The sequence below is a fragment of the Brettanomyces nanus genome, chromosome 1 (assembly GCF_011074865.1).
Source record: "Brettanomyces nanus chromosome 1, complete sequence".
In the NCBI taxonomy this organism is placed as follows: domain Eukaryota; kingdom Fungi; phylum Ascomycota; class Pichiomycetes; order Pichiales; family Pichiaceae; genus Brettanomyces; species Brettanomyces nanus.
The window spans coordinates 2,535,225-2,552,907 of record NC_052374.1 but is presented as its reverse complement, the minus strand read 5'-3'; the positions used below and the strand labels follow the sequence as shown (position 1 = coordinate 2,552,907).

Here is a 17,683-nt window from a genome sequence, read left to right as displayed (position 1 = left end):
TCACATCCTTACACGAACTGATTCAAGGGATTCTTCTTATCGGAGGTAGATGATGGAGGGAGATATGAAAGAGAAAACCCATTTGCCAGGCAAATATATTCCTTCGGTGCTTTACATATATTCTTGATCAACCTCTTAACTCTTACTCGAGATCGTTCATTATATCAAGTCTGATCCCCTCTCGCCAAATTCCTATGCATAGATCTGAATTTCAATTATGGGTTATGTAATCAAGCATTACCAGAAAAAGATGGGGAAACAGTAACTAAGAATAAAAGTGCTATATATGCATCGTACTAGTGTCTCTGACAACTATTCCTCGCAATTTTGGAACACGTATAGACCAGAGAACATGACGCTTTCAAAAGATGGCGGTCCATTAAATCCGACGCAGCAGCACTACCTCAAAAAGGAGCTCCTTAATATAGAGATAATTACTGAGTTTAACAAATTGTCGCCTACATACAACGATACCACCGGATTAAGACGGTTTGGTCCTCCTTTTAAGTGCTATGATCCTAAGAACGCGGCAATTAATTCTGAACAGCTTCGCTATTCAATGAGCTCAGAACAGATTGAAATGTACAATGAACAATTCCCCATCTTGAGGTTTTTCTTGAACCAGTATGTGGCAGGATTTCCGTTCATTAAAATGCACCTAAAGAAACTTGGATCGACCACAGAGGACCAAAGTTTCTTCTGGGACAAGATACAAGTTTTGTTTGAAGTGTGGAAGTCCAAGAGAATTAGTAACAGCAACGACCGTGGAGAATTGTCAAGGAGACAGCTTGCCCTATATAAGACGAAATCCTTGATGTTGATGCTGTTCAATTCTGCTATAAGATGCACCGGTGACGATATTTATTTTGGTACAGACTCTACAGAGCGAAATGCGTACAAGAAATTGCAGAAGCTGATTGGAGATGGGAAGTCCAAGGAGGTAGATAACGAGTCAGATCTAGAAAGTCTAAACAATTTCGATGAAAGTCAGTATATCGATGGATTGGACATTAATGTTGCTGGAGTTTGCAAATTGGACGATACAGCTGTTGGATTAACGAAATCTCACTACATATTTTTGTTAAGGGTCAGAGATGAAGAGACAGACAAAGAATGGTATGTGAAAAGACGATACTCTGACTTTGCTCAGTTTCACAAGCAGATTCGATTGACATATGCTGGGAACAACATTCCTTATCTACCGATAAAGGACAAATCAAGGTCTTCTTATACAGAGGAAATTGACGAAGAAGATGAAACTAACAGTATTACAAGCTCTGTCCTGTCCTCAGCTGTTTCCCAAGAATCCGCCAATACATCCACAAGTATATCAGTGATGGAGAGAAGCTTTCTGAAGACGTTTGGACTTCAATCTTCAAGAACAGAAGTAAGCGAATCATCATCGACCAAGTTGGCTGTCACATTTCCCCGAGAAAACTTGCGTGTCTCGTTAAGGGGATACTTAAGATCTTTGTCCGGTATAGAGGTGGTTAGACAATCACCAGAATTCATGAAGTTTCTTGGAGAGTCTCCAGAACTATTGACGGAATCTGAGCTACTAGATATCCGTGCAAGAGAAAGATTGGATTACTTAGTCAACTTACAGCATCTTAAGTTTCAAAGAGAAACAATTAAAGTAGTCAAGAGGATTGAGAAATCAATGACCGACTTGAAAGAGGAGGTGGTGAACTCTGGAATGGAATACGTATTTGAGCAACTCAGAACTCACGAGACTATCGAAAGTTTGACTCCACCGTTCAAAGCTCTTGTTCAACTCATAGAACTAGAGGTAGCAAGTACTGAGTACGAGTTACTTATAGGAAGCGATAGTGCAAGAGATACATTCAGGAGTGTGAAGAGGATGCATACCTTGTTTCCATATAAAATGATTGCCACCATTATGAGGTTCACAAACCCATTGCAGGTTGCTAAGAAAATGATAGATATATTCACATATCAAATGCCTCATATTTTCCGCAAGGGAAGAAGACAATCACTGTTGCAACTGTTCTTTACTGGGATGCTAAATGACGATGTCAAGAAGGCTGAGAAAGATATCGAACAAGCCAGAGAAAAGTTTGAAGAGGGGACAAATGCCAATCCTGAATACACTTCGGTCTTGAGGAAGATCGAAGAGTATTTTGAGGTTAGCGATAATATGGTATTACAAATTAAGAAGAAGGCGGAATATTTTGGGATGGATTTATTGATGAGTTTGTTACTAGAAGAAGGATTGAAGACTCCCATTCCGGACAGAATTTCAGCTGAATTGATCGAGTCATATAAGCTGCAAAAAGCCAAAAAGTCAAAACATTCGAGTGATACTACGCTATATCGAATGGCCGAGATATATTTTCAATTTCAGATTAAAAAGTCCGATCGTTCCATGCTTATAGAACTATGGGAAGGTACAGAAATGATGGCTGTCACCAAGGAAGTATTTGCAATTTTTTTTGAACCACTAATAGCACTTTTCAAGAAGGCAGAACTGTACAGATACATTCCAATATTTGCCAAATATATGAGTGAATTGATTGGATTGGTTGAACAGTACCAACGTGACTATAGTAAATTTAACCAGACTGATATCGTGGCATCTTTTATGGCATTAGAGGATAAGTATGCCCAGTACGGATACGAGTTCCTTCATAACTTGTACCTGAAAGATTTGGCTACGGTGGATGAGGACGAAAGAGTTTTTGACGGAATAGCCAGATGGCTCGATGGATTCGTCAAGCTTCTACAATTTACCAAAGAGAATGGAGATCACTTGGGGGTCAGCATTGATATGAACGAACTCTTGCTCAGCACCGTCAAAAAAGAGGAGGACAGAGAACGCATAGTATTCCGGGTGGATGAGATTATAGCCGGTATTGAGAAAAAGAAGCAGTATTATTACGAAAAAATGAAGGCAGAAGGGACGGAAAACATTCAAATTGGTCTGGATAATGATGATAACGACTACCTAAAGAAACACCGAAACGAAAAGTTGACCAAGAACTGGGATAAAATTAACAGCAGAGTTATAAGGCTGACCAATAAACTGGGAGAAAGTGGGGATAAGCCGGGAGAAAATAGAGGTGGAGGTGTTTATGGAGTGATCGGACTCAACGATGCAGATATTCAGGAGATGAACTTAGATTTGATGGAGGATGAGAAATACGACGCAACAGAAAATCCAGTGTCAATTAGACAATCGAGAAGAGGTTCAGAGTTTTTACTTGCATATAGGAAGGCCAACTCTGAGGGAAGATTAGAGAGTGATGCAGACTATAAGAATTTACAGGAATGGGAAGATACAAAATACCGGGAAGACTTGGGAAAATTGGCAGACACGTTCAGGAAGCGTATATATGAAGTGCTCAAGCAGTTTCAGGGGTAAAAAGGACAAGGAGACAAAATGTCGATATTGAAGTGGTGGCCAAATAGATAGATAGATAGATATGATATATTCATTAAAAAGAAGCATCTTGAAAAAGACCGCGCTTGAAAGTGGTAGAGTCCACCGCTCTATTTTTGGCCATGGACATTTGCCATTTTGGCAGCTGCGGGCAGCCCGTTCGCGGTAAGATCTCGGTAAGATAGCATGGTGGACATATAATATAATTTAAGGGGACACAATCAAATCCGAACAAGTTAAACCAATCAAGAAAAAGTTCCAAGAGGTTTCAAGAGGTTCTGCATATACATGGCAATAACGCTTCTAAAAAGGAATAAACGATAGGGACTTTAGTCACACTTCTCCACCTTTAATTTGGCACGGCGTGGTAAGTGATTCCTAGATTATCTCCTATCTACCCGCGCTGCCAAGGAAATCGGTCTACAAACACCCAAACTAGAATGCCGCATTTCGTTAGCGTTTCATTTTTTTGTCCTGTCACAGATGGAGAAAAAATTTTCGATCAATTTCCATTGTTAAAGCACATTTGAAAAAAAATAAAAATAAAAATCTGAACGTCCTTATATAAAGCGTTTGGGAAAAACAGATCGAGTGAGTTAAGAAGGGAATTTTAGGTTGCTTCATATCGGATTGCTTTATCTCAGTATTTTGTTTAAGCTTGTTTCGTCCTCTTTAAATACCCTTTTATGATATTCGAGGAAAGAGAAAAAAGAAGTTGACATACTTTACCTATACTAGATGTCTACTGAAGGGAACGAGAAATTTACCAACAAGTATCACCCGGACTTTGTTCCGGGTACCATCAACTTTATGCTTGATAAGGTTGATGCCAATAATTTACAAAACATGGACAAAGGCAGTCGTTTAAAGATTACTGAGAAGGGCATTGTCTTGCATCCTCAACCATCTGATTCACCTAATGATCCATTAAATTGGGGTAGATGGACTAAACTGTATCAGTTTATTCTTCTCTGTTTCATTACTGGATTTACAGCTGCCACTTCCAATGATGCTGGAGCAATCCAAGATTCGATGAATGAAATTTACAACATCTCTTACGATTCGATGAACACTGGTGCGGGTGTTTTGTTTGCCTCTATCGGACTCTGCACCTTTATTTTAGGCCCTACGTCTTCACTTTACGGACGAAAGTTAACTTATGTTATCTGCATAGTTCTTGGTTTGATTGGTGCCATTTGGTTCGGTTATGCTAAGAGTACCAGCGATACCATATGGTCTCAGCTTTTCGTCGGTGCTAGTGAGGGTTGTGCCGAAGCTACCGTGCAACTTTCTATCTCCGACATGTATTTTGCTCATCAGCTAAGTGGATCTTTGACAGTCTATATTTTGGCCACTTCTATTGGTACCTATTTGGGACCTCTTATTGCTGGTTTCATTGTTGAATATGCCAGTTTCAGATGGGTTGGTTGGTCTGCTGCCATAATCTCTGGTGGCTTAATTTTAGTAATGGCCTTCACCCAATATGAGACTCAATTCGACCGATCCAAGTATTACGGAAAACTTGATTCTTCTTCGATTCCTAGAGATTCAAACAAGCGGCTTTCTAACGATGATGAAAAGAAGAAGCAGGACAACAATGCCAGCGAGGAATTGATGTCATCCAGTTCTTTCAATTCTAATCGCTCCAACAATTCCAACGCAGTGGTCGATCCGGAAGCTCATGCTGGTGTCTACGGAACAGGGACAGAAGAGGTTCGGATATCATTCTGGAAAAGAATCCAGCTAATAACTCCTTCTTCTAACTTGCAGGGCACCGGATTTAGACAGTACTTTAAGCTTCTTTTCCTAATGTTGCGTGTGTTTTGGTTCCCTCCCGTGCTTCTTTCTGGCATTCTTTGGGGTCTCCAGGACGCATTTCTCACTTTCTACCTCACAACCGAGGATAATCAGTATTATGATCCTCCTTTCAGTTACAGCGATACCGGAGTGGCTTTGATGAATATTCCATGCGTGATTGGTGCCATCATTGGATGTGTTTATGCTGGTTTATTTTCTGATCAGGTGGTTTTACGTATAGCTAAAAGTAGAGGTGGTATTCATGAGGCCGAAGACTATCTCTGGATGCTTATTACAATTCTGATTGTTAATCCAATTGGCCTTATGGTATTTGCTGTCGGAACAGACAGAGAGTGGGATTGGAGAATTACTTATACGGTGGGATTGGGATTCATTGGATTCTCTTTCGGCTGTGCGGGAGATATTGCCATGTCCTACTTGATGTCATCTTACCCTGAAATGATTTTGGAGGGTATGATAGGAGTTTCTTTAATCAATAATGGTATTGGTTGCATTTTTACTTTTGCATGTTCCCCTTGGTTGGATGCCATGGGTAACACGAATACCTATGCGGTTCTATCCGCACTACAAGTTGCCGCTTGCCTTATGATCATTCCTTATATGAAATACGGAAAGAAGATGAGGCTCTGGACTAAGGATTACTATATCCGTTATATTGAGGCTAGAGATGGAGTTAGTTCTGGTATAAACAAACTTTGACATGAGCAACCTTTTTATATATATACATTATTTATGCACATTAATTAATAATGTTTACTCCTGTTCCACTTTCCGTATATGGAAACTCATCCCCTTTAAGTTTCGGAGTTTACCACACACCATATCTTGGGTAAAGAGTGTGGATCTAGCTGGAGACGAAGAATCGAGATGAAAATTTACTGTTCTTTTCGGTTTTTTACACTTTCTTTCTTCAAACAAGATGTCGCTTTATAAAGATCTAACGTTACCAAACGGTGTTAGATATTCGCAGCCAATTGGCCTTTTCATTGATAATCAATGGGTTGCATCGAGTTCTGGAAAGACCTTCGAGACTGTAAACCCTTCAACAGAGGAACCGATAGTGAGCGTCTATGAAGCAGATGAACATGATGTTGATAAGGCAGTTTCCGCTGCTAAAGAGGCTATGAAGACCTGGCGAGATGTTCCCGGTGAAGAAAAGGCTCAGAAAATGATCAAGCTATCCTTTCTTGTCAGAGAGAACTTGAAGTTATTGGCTAGTGTTGAGGCCGCTGATTCCGGAAAGCCATATGAAACTAATTCCAAAGGAGATATCGAAAGTGTTGCCAATTATCTTGTTTATTGTGCCGGTTTTGCTGACAAACTACACGGTAAGATGATTCCAATTGCCAAGGATAGATACGCAATTACTAAAAGATATCCATTGGTTGTGGGTCAAATTATTCCATGGAATTATCCATTATCCATGGCAAGCTGGAAATTTTGTCCTGCTTTAGCCTGTGGTTGTACTATAGTGATAAAGTCCAGTGAATTGACACCATTGTCGTTGCTTGTGTTTGCTGATTTAGTGAAAAAAGCTGGCTTTCCTAGCGGAGTGTTCAATGTAGTCAGTGGCTTCGGTGCTTCTGCTGGAAACAGGATTGCTGAGCATCCAGATTTGGATAAGGTTGCATTCACAGGTTCCACCGCTACAGGACAAAAAGTAATGAAAAGTGCTACTTCTAATTTGAAGCATGTGTCTTTAGAGTGCGGTGGTAAATCACCATTACTTGTCTTTGATGATGCGGATTTAGAACAAGCTGCAAAATGGGCATCATTTGGTATGATGTACAATTCTGGCCAAAACTGTACTGCAAATTCCCGTATTCTAGTCCAGGATACAGTATACGACAAATTTATTGATTTGTTCAAGGTGGAAATAACAAAGAGTTGGATCGTTGGTAACGTATTCGATGAAAAGGCTACGTTGGGGCCAGTTATATCCAAGGGTCAGTACGATAAAATCAAACGTTACATCACGAAGGGTAAGGAAGAAGGAGCAAAAATGATCCTCGGAGAGGAGAGAGAACAATTAAATAGCTTGCCTGATAAAGGTTACTTCATTCCTCCTACCGTCTTTATTGACTGTAAACAGGATATGACTATAGTCCAGGAGGAGATCTTTGGTCCAGTAGTAGCCATCTCCAAGTTCTCTACAGATCACGAGGCAGTAGAGAAGGCCAACGACTCCATTTACGGCTTGGCGGCCATGGTCTTTTCGCAGAACTTCCAAAGAGTTCAAACTATAGCAGACCAGCTCGAAGCAGGATCTATTTATTTGAATTCATCCAATGATGAAGATATCAGGGTACCATTCGGAGGCTTCAAGATGAGTGGTATTGGCAAGGAACTCGGTGAAGATGCCATTGATTTGTACACGGAAACCAAGAGTTTCTACATGAATGTTGGACATAGAATATGAATAGTTTGTACGTTGAATGAATTTAAAAACGAAAAAGAAAGGGTAAATGCTTTTATATACAGGAGGCATATGATGATATAACGCTCATGTCAATCATATATTCTTCACTTTCTATATCCCGGTAATTGGACAACTTCCGCTCCTTCGTTTTTGGCATCGTTTAACATTCTCTCCTTCTTCTTATCGAAAGGTCTCTTCTGCTTGAAGTACTTGACCCAGGAGGCGACACAATCCTTTTCAAATTGCTTGTCTTCATTACCACACTCCTTCTTAATAAGACTTTTTTTCTGCTGATTTAATGGATCTATCACTTCGATCCTATCGAGACATTTAAAGTAGATATCTCTAGATTCCCAACACTTCTCACGCTTAGACCTATTAGGAGGCTCTTTTGTTTCCACGGTTGTAAAAAAAAAGCCCATATTGCTTGATTGACTTGATTCCTCAAAGGAAATACCCAAGCAAAGAGTTTAACAACCACCAGTACGAAGTTTGATGCGCGCGTTCAAAGTAGCCATCACGTGCATTTCCCATTTATATCTCTATATCTATCTATACGGTACGCACAGTATCAGTCCTTCTTCAACGTTCTCTGCTTTTCTGCATTTTTCACAACCTTCTCATCCACAAACAAGCCCTTTCTGGTCCTAACAGCGTTCATGTACTTTCTGGCTATGTTTTCCTTATCAGAAATTTCGCCTAGTTCCTTCAATTCTTCCTCTGTAGTAGGGGACCAGAATGGATCCACATCAATGGCATCAAATCCTGCAAACATTAATTGTGGAGAAGCAGCTCCAGACGTTCGTTTTCTAATATCGTCACTAAAGCCAAATGCTTCCACCACCGGAATTTTGGCAGTCACGGTAAAGAAAGGAGTACCTTCTTTCATCTCTTCTTTTACTATCGAACCTCTCCTCTTTTGCACAACAGCATAAACTTTACCCAAGACTTCTGCAGATGCTTGAATGTCACAAACATACATCGCAAGCATAAGTCTAGGAGACCAATCTAAAATACCTTTGTGAATGATATCCTTTGAAGCAGAAATAAGTCTTCCAGAAAGGTTAGAAACCTCCACTACTTCATCGGCATCCACTTGTTCGATGGACTTGATGAAAACTGCAATGCCCTGAACAGGTTCTGCTGCTAATGGACCTTCAAAGACAGCCAACTGGAACCCGCTAAATAGACTATACTCATATTCAAATCTAGCTGAACCGGAATTTTGACTAGATTCTTCAAAAAGCCTTCGGATCTGGTGCTCTTTACAATCAAATAAGATATTAGGGCCAATTCGTTTCGGTCCAAAAGCAGAGATCCTTTCCACTAAGGAATGTGACCACAAAAAGTCATCCTTGATTTTCGACTTATTTCCGGTCTCTAAAGCTATTCCTAGCTTTTCCTTAAACTCTTCTTTACTCAGAGTCACAGAATTAGCTTCTGGAAACTCTAATTGGCCAAACTCCTCATCCTCATCTTCGGAAGTCTCCTCCCTTTTATCAAATGAGCCCTGCATCTCTCTAACAGTATTCTGGTTGTTGGAAAGAAAAACCATAGCTTCTTTGGGCAATGGGCGTGTTGCAAAAGTAACTCTGTACCTACCGAGAGTGAGCTGAAACACACCTCTACCTAATGCCGGATTCTTAGGACTGTTCATCTCTGTTTCACATACAATAGTTTCCCTATAAGGAATAACGGGCTCCGAAGCTGTTATTTCAATGCCAGCAAACCTCTCTCTTAAGTCCTTCAGACATCTCTCTAAATGTAATTCACCTGCTGTAGCCAAAATATGTTCTCCCGTACCTTCAACGTATGTTCGCACACAAGGATCAGCCTGATTAAGTAACTCTAAACCCTTTTCGAGCTTGTCCATTTGAGCAGGGTTGTCCGGCTCAAGAGCAACTTTCACAATCGGTGGTGGGGTGATATCAATACCTGCCAAATTGACACCAAGCACTCCTAGGGATACTAGAGTACCACTCTTCAACAAATGATCCGCCAATCCCCCTATGGCAACAATATTTCCGGCAGGAACCGTCTTCAATGGAATTAGGTTTTTGCCCATTAACAAGTAAAGACTGGCTATTTTTGCTTTCGAGATATGTTTCGTGGGCTTGGAAGGATTGAATCTCGGTTTGAGCACACAGACCTCATCGCCAACACTTATCGTACCGCTATAAATTCTGGCAAATCCAATCAACACATCCTTCTCAGATTTGTCCTCTAGTTCAGCGTTTTCTGTTTCTTCCTCTTCCTCATATTCAAACTCGAACTCATCTGTAATAGTCGTGGTATCATTAGCACGAGAATATAAATCAGACTTCTCCTTAGCAGCTTCTTCCATCCTTTTTGCAGCCTCCGCAGCTTCGGCAGCAGCAATACGTGCCTGTCTACCACGCTCAGCCAACTGATCCTGACTTACGGCTTCGCGTTGGTTCTCAGGAAGATCCTTCTCTGGTATTGAAAGCATTTTCGAAACATAGCAAGATAAGATACCCCCCGTATCGCATTCAATCATACTCTGCTTGAGATTGGAATCAATAAGTCCTGAACTTGGCGTAGAGTCCAAAATACTTTGAATTCTTTGCTTCTGCGAATCCAAAGGAGACGGTAACTTATCGGCAACAGTGAGGAGAACCGCATTAGAAACAGGAATCCATTGGCTCATAATTGTGTTAATGAGCTGCTTCGAATTTTTGGAGGTCAACTCTCTGAGAGGAATCTTAATCTTGAGCGACTTGACCACCTTCTCCAGTTTCTCCTGATCCCTATTGACAACAGACACACTATAAACAAACCAAATGTTATCTAAAACAAAAGTAACAAACATTGGCTTCAAGTTTCTTCCTTTTAAACCCTTTGGTGTAAGAACTTTCTTGGTTTTAGGGTCAAAATAATAGTCACCCCAAAGGCACTTCTGTAATCTTTCCCTAGGAATTCCCAATTTCTTCTCGTATATAACAGCAAATTGTGCAACATTGAACCCCCATCCATCCAGAGCCGAAGCAAATATAACGTTATTTTTCTCTGGAGAAAAATAGATATCAGTGTCGTCCTTTTCAACAAACTCCGTAGCTTCAGCTTCACCCTTGTCAACTTTTTCTCTGAATAGGTAGTCATCATGCATTCTTTCGCCAGCGTAGAACGATCCAATAACAGAGTTTACTTGCTCAATAACTTTGCAAAGATGATAATAAGCTTCGGATGCAGTCATCTGAAGCTCAGTGATCAATCTATCGATCTTATTTAGGACAAGAATAGGCTTAAGCTTATCAACCCAACACTGTCTGAGAACAGTAATAGTTTGTGAGCAGACACCTTCGACAACATCAACCAAGACCACCGCACCATCGCAAAGTCTAGAAGCGATGCTTACCTCAGAAGAGAAATCGACATGGCCAGGCGAATCAATTAAATTTATGAGATACTCTTTGATTTCACTCTGATCGTCCTTGCCATCTTTATTTCTTTCTTTGTGAATTGTCTTAAAGTACAACGAAATGGCAGAAGACTCCATAGTAATTCCCCTTAACTGCTCATCAGGCCGGGAATCCAAGTACCTCACTTTACCAGCCAGACGCTGAGATATAATACCATTAGATGCCAATAAAGAGTCGGAAAGCGATGTTTTACCATGATCAACATGGGCAAGAATACATATATTTCTGATACCCTTTGTGTTGTTTTGTAAATGCTCAATTTGAGCCTGTGTTAAACGCATTGATGTAACTAAAGAACAACAAAGATGTAAAATAAGAACTAAAATTTTCAGTGCTCAGCTTCAAGTCATTTTTCATTTTTATACTTATTTTTACATTATATACAATACAGAGCAGTAATATACATGGATAGGATGTCATCATCTTCTTCTTCTTGGGGTACTTTTGTCAGAAGAAACTTCGTCCTCTTCATCAAAGCTGTCATTAAATTCCGAGTCCTCGTTGGCAACCTGAGCGCGCCGTAGTTGTGTCACGTACGTTGAGGAAGAAAGCGAGAAGATCCTATCTTGATCAGTAAATTGTATTTTCTTTACTCTGGTTGAAGAAGACGAACTAGTTTTCGAAAAGTTTTCAAAGCCCTTGATTATGTTGCCGTGGATCACACCATTAGCAAGATATTGAGTTTCCTTGTTGAATATATCTTCCTCCAGCTTAGTCAACTCTTCTTCCAAATTGTTGCGATTCGCTATTGATTCCTTGAGTTTCTTTTTTAGAACATCATATTGAGCTCCTTTTTTCACTTCATCTGATTTCTCGGCAGAATTTTCCGTGGATTTGTTCACTAATTTACTCGATTCCTCAGTTTTTCCATCTTTATTCTTAGTTTCAACCGTAGTCGGCATTCCGTAGGATGTATTGAACAGATAGGCTAATCACCAAATAGAGTGAGACAGACTCTGAGATCTTATTTTTTTTTCCCTCCTCGAATTTCTGTAGAGCTTCAAGCCAAAAAAAAAAAAAACTAAAAAAAAAAGTTATTCCACGAACAGAGAAAGAAGATAAACAGGCTGTTCAAGAAAAACATCGCTCACTCGTATTCTTTTGTCCTGATTTGTTGAATCATCAAGTTCTCAATACCATGGAATTCGATTTTCCATCAGTTATAGTGGATCTCAACTCAAGTGAGATCAAGGCTGGAATATCTATTGGAGATACTCCCACGGTACTTGTTCCTACTGCGTATTCGAAATCTGATGATAACAGTTTTTTCTATGATGATGATATTGACTTGCACCCGGAGAATGATGTCTTCACTGTTTTCAACGATGGTGTACTATATAACTGGGAAGCCATGCCGGATTATTTTAGGTATATCTACAAGAAATTGAATGTTTTACCTAACATGACGGAGATGCCTCTAGTTATTGCGGAAAACGCGTGGTCAACCCAAAAAAGTAAGAGTAAAGCATTGGAAGTTGCATTTGAAGAACTGGAGGTGCCTATTTTTTCCTTGTTGAAAAGACAAGTTTGTACTGCGTACTCTCTTTCGAAGCCTGCCGCTGTGGTGGTGGTTGATATAGATGATGATATGGTGGCCGTGACACCTATTAGCAACGGTAAGGTTCTTAGTAAAGGTATTGTTCGTTCTAAATACGGAGGGAAATTCCTCAATATGTTTGCTATGAATTTCATCCGATCAAAGTTAGTGGTAGGAAAATCGCCCGATTCTGTCGAAAAAGCGTTGATTCCAAGGGAATTTGCAGACACATCAATGACGGAGACATTCCAGAAGTATCAGATTACAAAGAGTCTACAGGATTTCAAAGAGTGTATATTGTGTGCCTCCATGCTTAAACTGGACCCAACTCAAACAGATATAACGAGAGAAAACCAGCTGGGTATGACTCATGGTTCTGGTCCAATGGAATTTAAAGATTATGAGCTTTCAAACAGATTCAGTATAAGGAATATTGGAACCGAACAGTACAAATTGGCAGAACCTATATTCAGACCGTTTGAATATGCGCGTGCTTTAGATAATGCAAGGGCCCTTGGAGTTCCTCCCGATGCTCAGGGAATCGGAAATTTGATTTTCTCCTCGATGAAGAGTTTAGGAGGAACTGGGGAAATGTATGTCAACCTCTTGAATAACATAGTTCTTACAGGAAAGTCATCTTTTATTCCTATGATGGAGCAGAGGGTCATACAGGACTTGAGAATGTACATTCAAGAGTACTCTATCAGTACTTACTTGGCACCAGATGTCATCGACAGGAATTCAGACACTTGGGTTGGTGCTAACATTCTCACCAGCTCTTCCGTTGGAGACTTCGATCACTTGTTTGTCAGCAGAGAGGATTACCAGGAAAATGGTGAGAATTATGCTTTAGATAAGTTTAAATGAGTGTACGTACACCTTCATGTTTTGTACCATTAGTTAACTAACTTCAAAAAAAATATATATACATATATATATGTCTCGAAAAGTGGAAGATATTATGAGCATAAAAATTTTTTTCATTTGTTCTCCAAGAATGGACACTATTTAAAGCCTTTCGAAGTTAATAAAGCCTAATTTATGAAAGCTTTCTGTAGCTTTTTCAGGGGAAATATTAGAAGTTTAAGGATCATGTCGACCGAAGCCACCAAAATCCAAGTACCAATAACAACTTCAGTGGCTACTGCTACTGCTACTAGTTCTGCCTCAGGTGCATCAGAACAGACTCATGAGCATCACTCCAAGAAAAACAAGAAAGCTCATCACTTCAACTTGAAAGTGCCCAAGGGAACTAAAGATTGGGCAGATAAGGATATGGTTATCAGAGAGGCAATTTTCGAGAAATTGGTAAACCTCTTCCGTTCTCATGGCGGTGTTACCATTGATACTCCTGTGTTGGAGTTGAGAGAGATTTTGGAGGGAAAGTATGGAGAAGACTCAAAGTTGATTTACAACTTGGAGGATCAAGGTGGTGAATTGACGTCTTTACGTTATGATTTGACAGTTCCATTTGCCAGATATGTGGCCATGAATGGTATTACCAACATCAAGAGATACCATATTGCCAAAGTGTACAGACGGGATCAGCCTGCCATGACTAAAGGTCGTATGAGAGAGTTCTATCAATGTGATTTCGATGTTGCTGGAAGTTATGATTCCATGGTTCCAGATGCGGAGATGTTAAAGATTGTCTCTGACGGTCTACACTCCTTGGGTATCAATGAGTTTAAGATCAAGTTGAATCATAGAAAGATCTTGGATGGAATATTTGAGGTTTGCGGTGTCAAGGATGAAGATGTTCGTAAGGTGTCTTCTGCTGTTGATAAACTGGACAAATTGCCATGGGAGGTGGTGAAGAAAGAAATGTGTGAAGAGAAAAACCAGCCCGAAGACGTTGCTGATAAGATTGGTGAGTATGTGAAATTGCATGGTCACGTTAGAGACTTGTTGGCGATTTTGAAAGCAGACGATGAATTAATGGCCAACGAATCCGCTAATACTGGTATCACTGAAATTGAAACCATGGCCGATTACTTAGAGGCATTCAACATTGAATCATGCATTTCATTTGATATGTCTCTTGCTAGAGGTCTCGATTACTATACCGGTGTGATTTATGAATGTGTCACTGAACAGTCAGCACCTCCAAAGGATGCTGCGAAGAAAAAGGCCAAAGCAAAGGCTCATCAGAAGGAGGAGGATGCTTCTGAATACGTCGGTATTGGATCCATCGCTGCCGGTGGAAGATACGATAAATTGGTCGGCATGTTCTTGGGTACCAATTCGAAGGGGAAAAAGGCCCCCTCGATTCCTTGTGTTGGTGTGTCCTTTGGTGTGGAAAGAATCTTCTCTTTGATCAAACAGAGAGCTTCATTGGTGGAGAAAATCCGTCCTGTGTCTACTCAGGTTTATGTAATGGCATTTGGAGGCGGTAAAGACTGGCATGGCTTCCTACCGGAGAGAATGCAAATTGCTTCAAAGCTGTGGGAAGCAGGCATCGAGACAGAGTATCTTTATAAGGCCAAGGTTAATCCGAGAAAGCAGTTTGATGCTGCCGAGAAATCTGGATGTCCATTGGCAGTGATACTAGGTAAAGAGGAGTTTCCTGAAGGCAAGATTAGGATCAAGAAGCTAGGTACCGGCTTAACTGATGAAGGGGATCTTGTTTCAGTCGATAATATAGTTGAAGAAGTCAAGAAGAGACTCTCAGAAGTTAACGAAGATGGGGTGGATCAAGTTTCCAAGCTTTTACAAGACTTGTAAGTAGCAGAGTAGAAGTACATTTCGAATTATATTTCATATAGTATCAATCCTCCCTTGCATTTAAATTCCAAACCTCGGAGTAAGTCTCTTTGCCTTTCGTCTCCGGAATAAACTGCTTGATAAATAGGCCAAATGCGAGACAGACTGCGGCAAATATAATATACGTATATCCACCAATAGACTCGTTGAGTATAGGAAAGGCCGAACCCACTATGAAAACACTGACCCAATTGCAGTTCGTGGCCCAACTCTGGGCCAAGTCCTTAACCTCCACTTGAGAGACTTCGCTGACTAGAAGGAAAGGAATAGGGCCACAACCAATGGCGAACGACCCCACATAAGTGAAAATGCTGATTATAGTCAACATGGATTGATGGAAAATAATACCGCCACTTAGTCCTACCAAGGAAATGCCCATAAAGAAGACGGATGTTAATAGCATAGGCTTCCGTCCTACCCTATCCAAGAAAAGTGATGCACCAAACGTTATAACAGTATTTCCAATACTGATGAAACAATTGAGGGCCACTGCCCAATTAGGGAACACATCGGCAAGGATTTTAACTCCATAGAATATCACGGAGTTGATACCAGCAAACTGCTGACCTAACACTGAGAATGTTGCCACCAAACGAGAATTTCTATAGTCTGGCTGAGTAAGATATGTATAGAGATTCAACTGCTTGAGTTGAGGGTTAGACTGAACAGATTCAACATGGCGTTTCTGCTCCTGTTTCCAGCTATCAATTTCCCACTTGGAAGTAACGATATCACCATTTCTGAGTTTAGTCAAGGCTCGGATGCCCTCAGAATCGTTGTTATTATTAAGAACGAGCCATTTAGGAGATTCTTCGAGGAGTAAAAGCGTAAGTAGAAGATCTAAACAGCCAATAAATACGCCCATCCACAAAATGTTTCTCCATAACTCATTAATTGACCATATAAGGGCAAGGCTTTGGGTCAATAAGATACCCAAATTAACGCTAACTTGCGTCATACTGCCGAGGAATCCCCTCAGATTCAAAGGAGAAACCTCATTGACATATAAGGGAACAAAGACAATAGCCAACCCACCACCAATACCAGAGAAGAATCTTCCCAAAAGCATCTGGAAGTAGTTATGTGCCTGAGATTCGATAAACGATCCCAATATATAGAATACAGAAGTGAGTATGAAACTGACCTTTAATCCATGTCCCACACTAAGGGTACTTGCCAAAGTAGAAGAAACCAATCCTCCAATGGAAAATATTGACGTAATTAAACTGATTTGAGACTCATTCAATTGTAAGGAGGTACGAATCAACTTCTCCGGAGCATTCAATTCAGCCATATGATAACCATATTGAATAGAACTCAAACACGCAATCGCTATAGAAGAGATTAACGAAAGCGACCATTTGGAGGAGTTGGTTTGATGTGTCTGCTCAGAATCCGGGATAAGTGCATCAATAGAAGACATTGATGTGACTATTGGAAAGAAAGAGGTAGGAAAAGCGAGCGATAAGAAGAAAATATGAGATGATGATGTTGTCTGTTAGAACAATAAGACGCGAATCACGACATAAAGACTGTCACGATACGATACGATTGAAAAAAAACTCATAGGCCTGACTTATGGCCTTGCAATTGTGTTTCTTTAGAGGAAACTACTATTACTATCATAATGAGTCTTGATCCTAAAGGTCTCAACGATCGAAGGATTAATGAAGATGCGGACGGGATGCAACGTGATTCTTTTAGAGCTGACGTGAAAGAATTGGAGGATGATAATGTCAATGAGAGACTAGGTCTACCCCCAGTGTTGAGAGTGGCACTACTTGGAGGATCTGCAGGCTTAATTGGGGGAGTTGGTGGACTAATACATGGATGGCAGACTGCCTCGTTGAAATATTTGGCATCAAATTCACATAGATTACCGACAACGTATAATGGATGGTTTTTCTATCATAGGAGGAAGATGTACTTCTGTCTTAAGCAATCCATGGCGACGGGCTTTAAGACAGGAATGCGTCTTGGAACATTTGTTGGATTTATGTTTGGAATAGAAGCGGTTCTTGACAAATCACGTGGAGTTACAGACTTTGGAAATACTATGATGGCAGTGTGTGTGCCTGGTTTTTTCTATGCATGGTGGCATAGAATGCCTCAAGTGCAGGCTAAGGATATAATCAAAAAGGGAGGTCGTATGGGTATCCTTTTTGGTCTAACTCAAGACTTGTTACAATTCATCAGAGGTGGAGATGTGTGGTACTTGAACAGGTTCTTTGGTATTCAGCCAAAGAAACTTAGGGAGAGATTCGCAAAATAGGTGTCCTTGTATATATAAGTGTATTCTATCTATT

The 17,683-nt window shown here is 40.4% G+C and overlaps 9 protein-coding genes across 9 annotated transcripts; 6 read left to right on the top strand and 3 right to left on the bottom strand.

Annotated features, from left to right (window-relative positions):
• Positions 1–352: 352 nt before the first annotated feature.
• FOA43_001187 (uncharacterized protein) lies at positions 353–3,382 on the top strand (the record flags this gene model as incomplete). Its single annotated transcript, XM_038921509.1, has 1 exon — positions 353–3,382. One exon carries the CDS (start codon positions 353–355, stop codon positions 3,380–3,382), a length of 3,030 nt encoding a protein of 1,009 aa, XP_038777437.1.
• A 756-nt stretch (positions 3,383–4,138) lies between these two features.
• FOA43_001186 (uncharacterized protein) lies at positions 4,139–5,917 on the top strand (the record flags this gene model as incomplete). Its single annotated transcript, XM_038921508.1, has 1 exon — positions 4,139–5,917. The coding sequence occupies one exon, from the start codon at positions 4,139–4,141 to the stop codon at positions 5,915–5,917; it is 1,779 nt and encodes a 592-aa protein (XP_038777436.1).
• A 220-nt stretch (positions 5,918–6,137) lies between these two features.
• Positions 6,138–7,637, top strand: FOA43_001185 (uncharacterized protein; the record flags this gene model as incomplete). Its single annotated transcript, XM_038921507.1, has 1 exon — positions 6,138–7,637. The coding sequence occupies one exon, from the start codon at positions 6,138–6,140 to the stop codon at positions 7,635–7,637; it is 1,500 nt and encodes a 499-aa protein (XP_038777435.1).
• Positions 7,638–7,741: 104 nt separating this feature from the next.
• Positions 7,742–8,059, bottom strand: FOA43_001184 (uncharacterized protein; the record flags this gene model as incomplete). Its single annotated transcript, XM_038921506.1, has 1 exon — positions 7,742–8,059. One exon carries the CDS (start codon positions 8,057–8,059, stop codon positions 7,742–7,744), a length of 318 nt encoding a protein of 105 aa, XP_038777434.1.
• Positions 8,060–8,208: 149 nt separating this feature from the next.
• On the bottom strand, positions 8,209–11,358 carry FOA43_001183 (uncharacterized protein; the record flags this gene model as incomplete). The annotated part of the gene is made up of 1 exon (XM_038921505.1): positions 8,209–11,358. One exon carries the CDS (start codon positions 11,356–11,358, stop codon positions 8,209–8,211), a length of 3,150 nt encoding a protein of 1,049 aa, XP_038777433.1.
• An 857-nt stretch (positions 11,359–12,215) lies between these two features.
• Positions 12,216–13,481, top strand: FOA43_001182 (uncharacterized protein; the record flags this gene model as incomplete). Its single annotated transcript, XM_038921504.1, has 1 exon — positions 12,216–13,481. One exon carries the CDS (start codon positions 12,216–12,218, stop codon positions 13,479–13,481), a length of 1,266 nt encoding a protein of 421 aa, XP_038777432.1.
• A 225-nt stretch (positions 13,482–13,706) lies between these two features.
• HTS1 (Cytoplasmic and mitochondrial histidine tRNA synthetase) lies at positions 13,707–15,338 on the top strand (the record flags this gene model as incomplete). Its single annotated transcript, XM_038921503.1, has 1 exon — positions 13,707–15,338. The coding sequence occupies one exon, from the start codon at positions 13,707–13,709 to the stop codon at positions 15,336–15,338; it is 1,632 nt and encodes a 543-aa protein (XP_038777431.1).
• A 43-nt stretch (positions 15,339–15,381) lies between these two features.
• On the bottom strand, positions 15,382–16,800 carry FOA43_001180 (uncharacterized protein; the record flags this gene model as incomplete). Its single annotated transcript, XM_038921502.1, has 1 exon — positions 15,382–16,800. One exon carries the CDS (start codon positions 16,798–16,800, stop codon positions 15,382–15,384), a length of 1,419 nt encoding a protein of 472 aa, XP_038777430.1.
• A 204-nt stretch (positions 16,801–17,004) lies between these two features.
• Positions 17,005–17,649, top strand: FOA43_001179 (uncharacterized protein; the record flags this gene model as incomplete). The annotated part of the gene is made up of 1 exon (XM_038921501.1): positions 17,005–17,649. The coding sequence occupies one exon, from the start codon at positions 17,005–17,007 to the stop codon at positions 17,647–17,649; it is 645 nt and encodes a 214-aa protein (XP_038777429.1).
• Between the last annotated feature and the right edge of the window lie 34 nt (positions 17,650–17,683).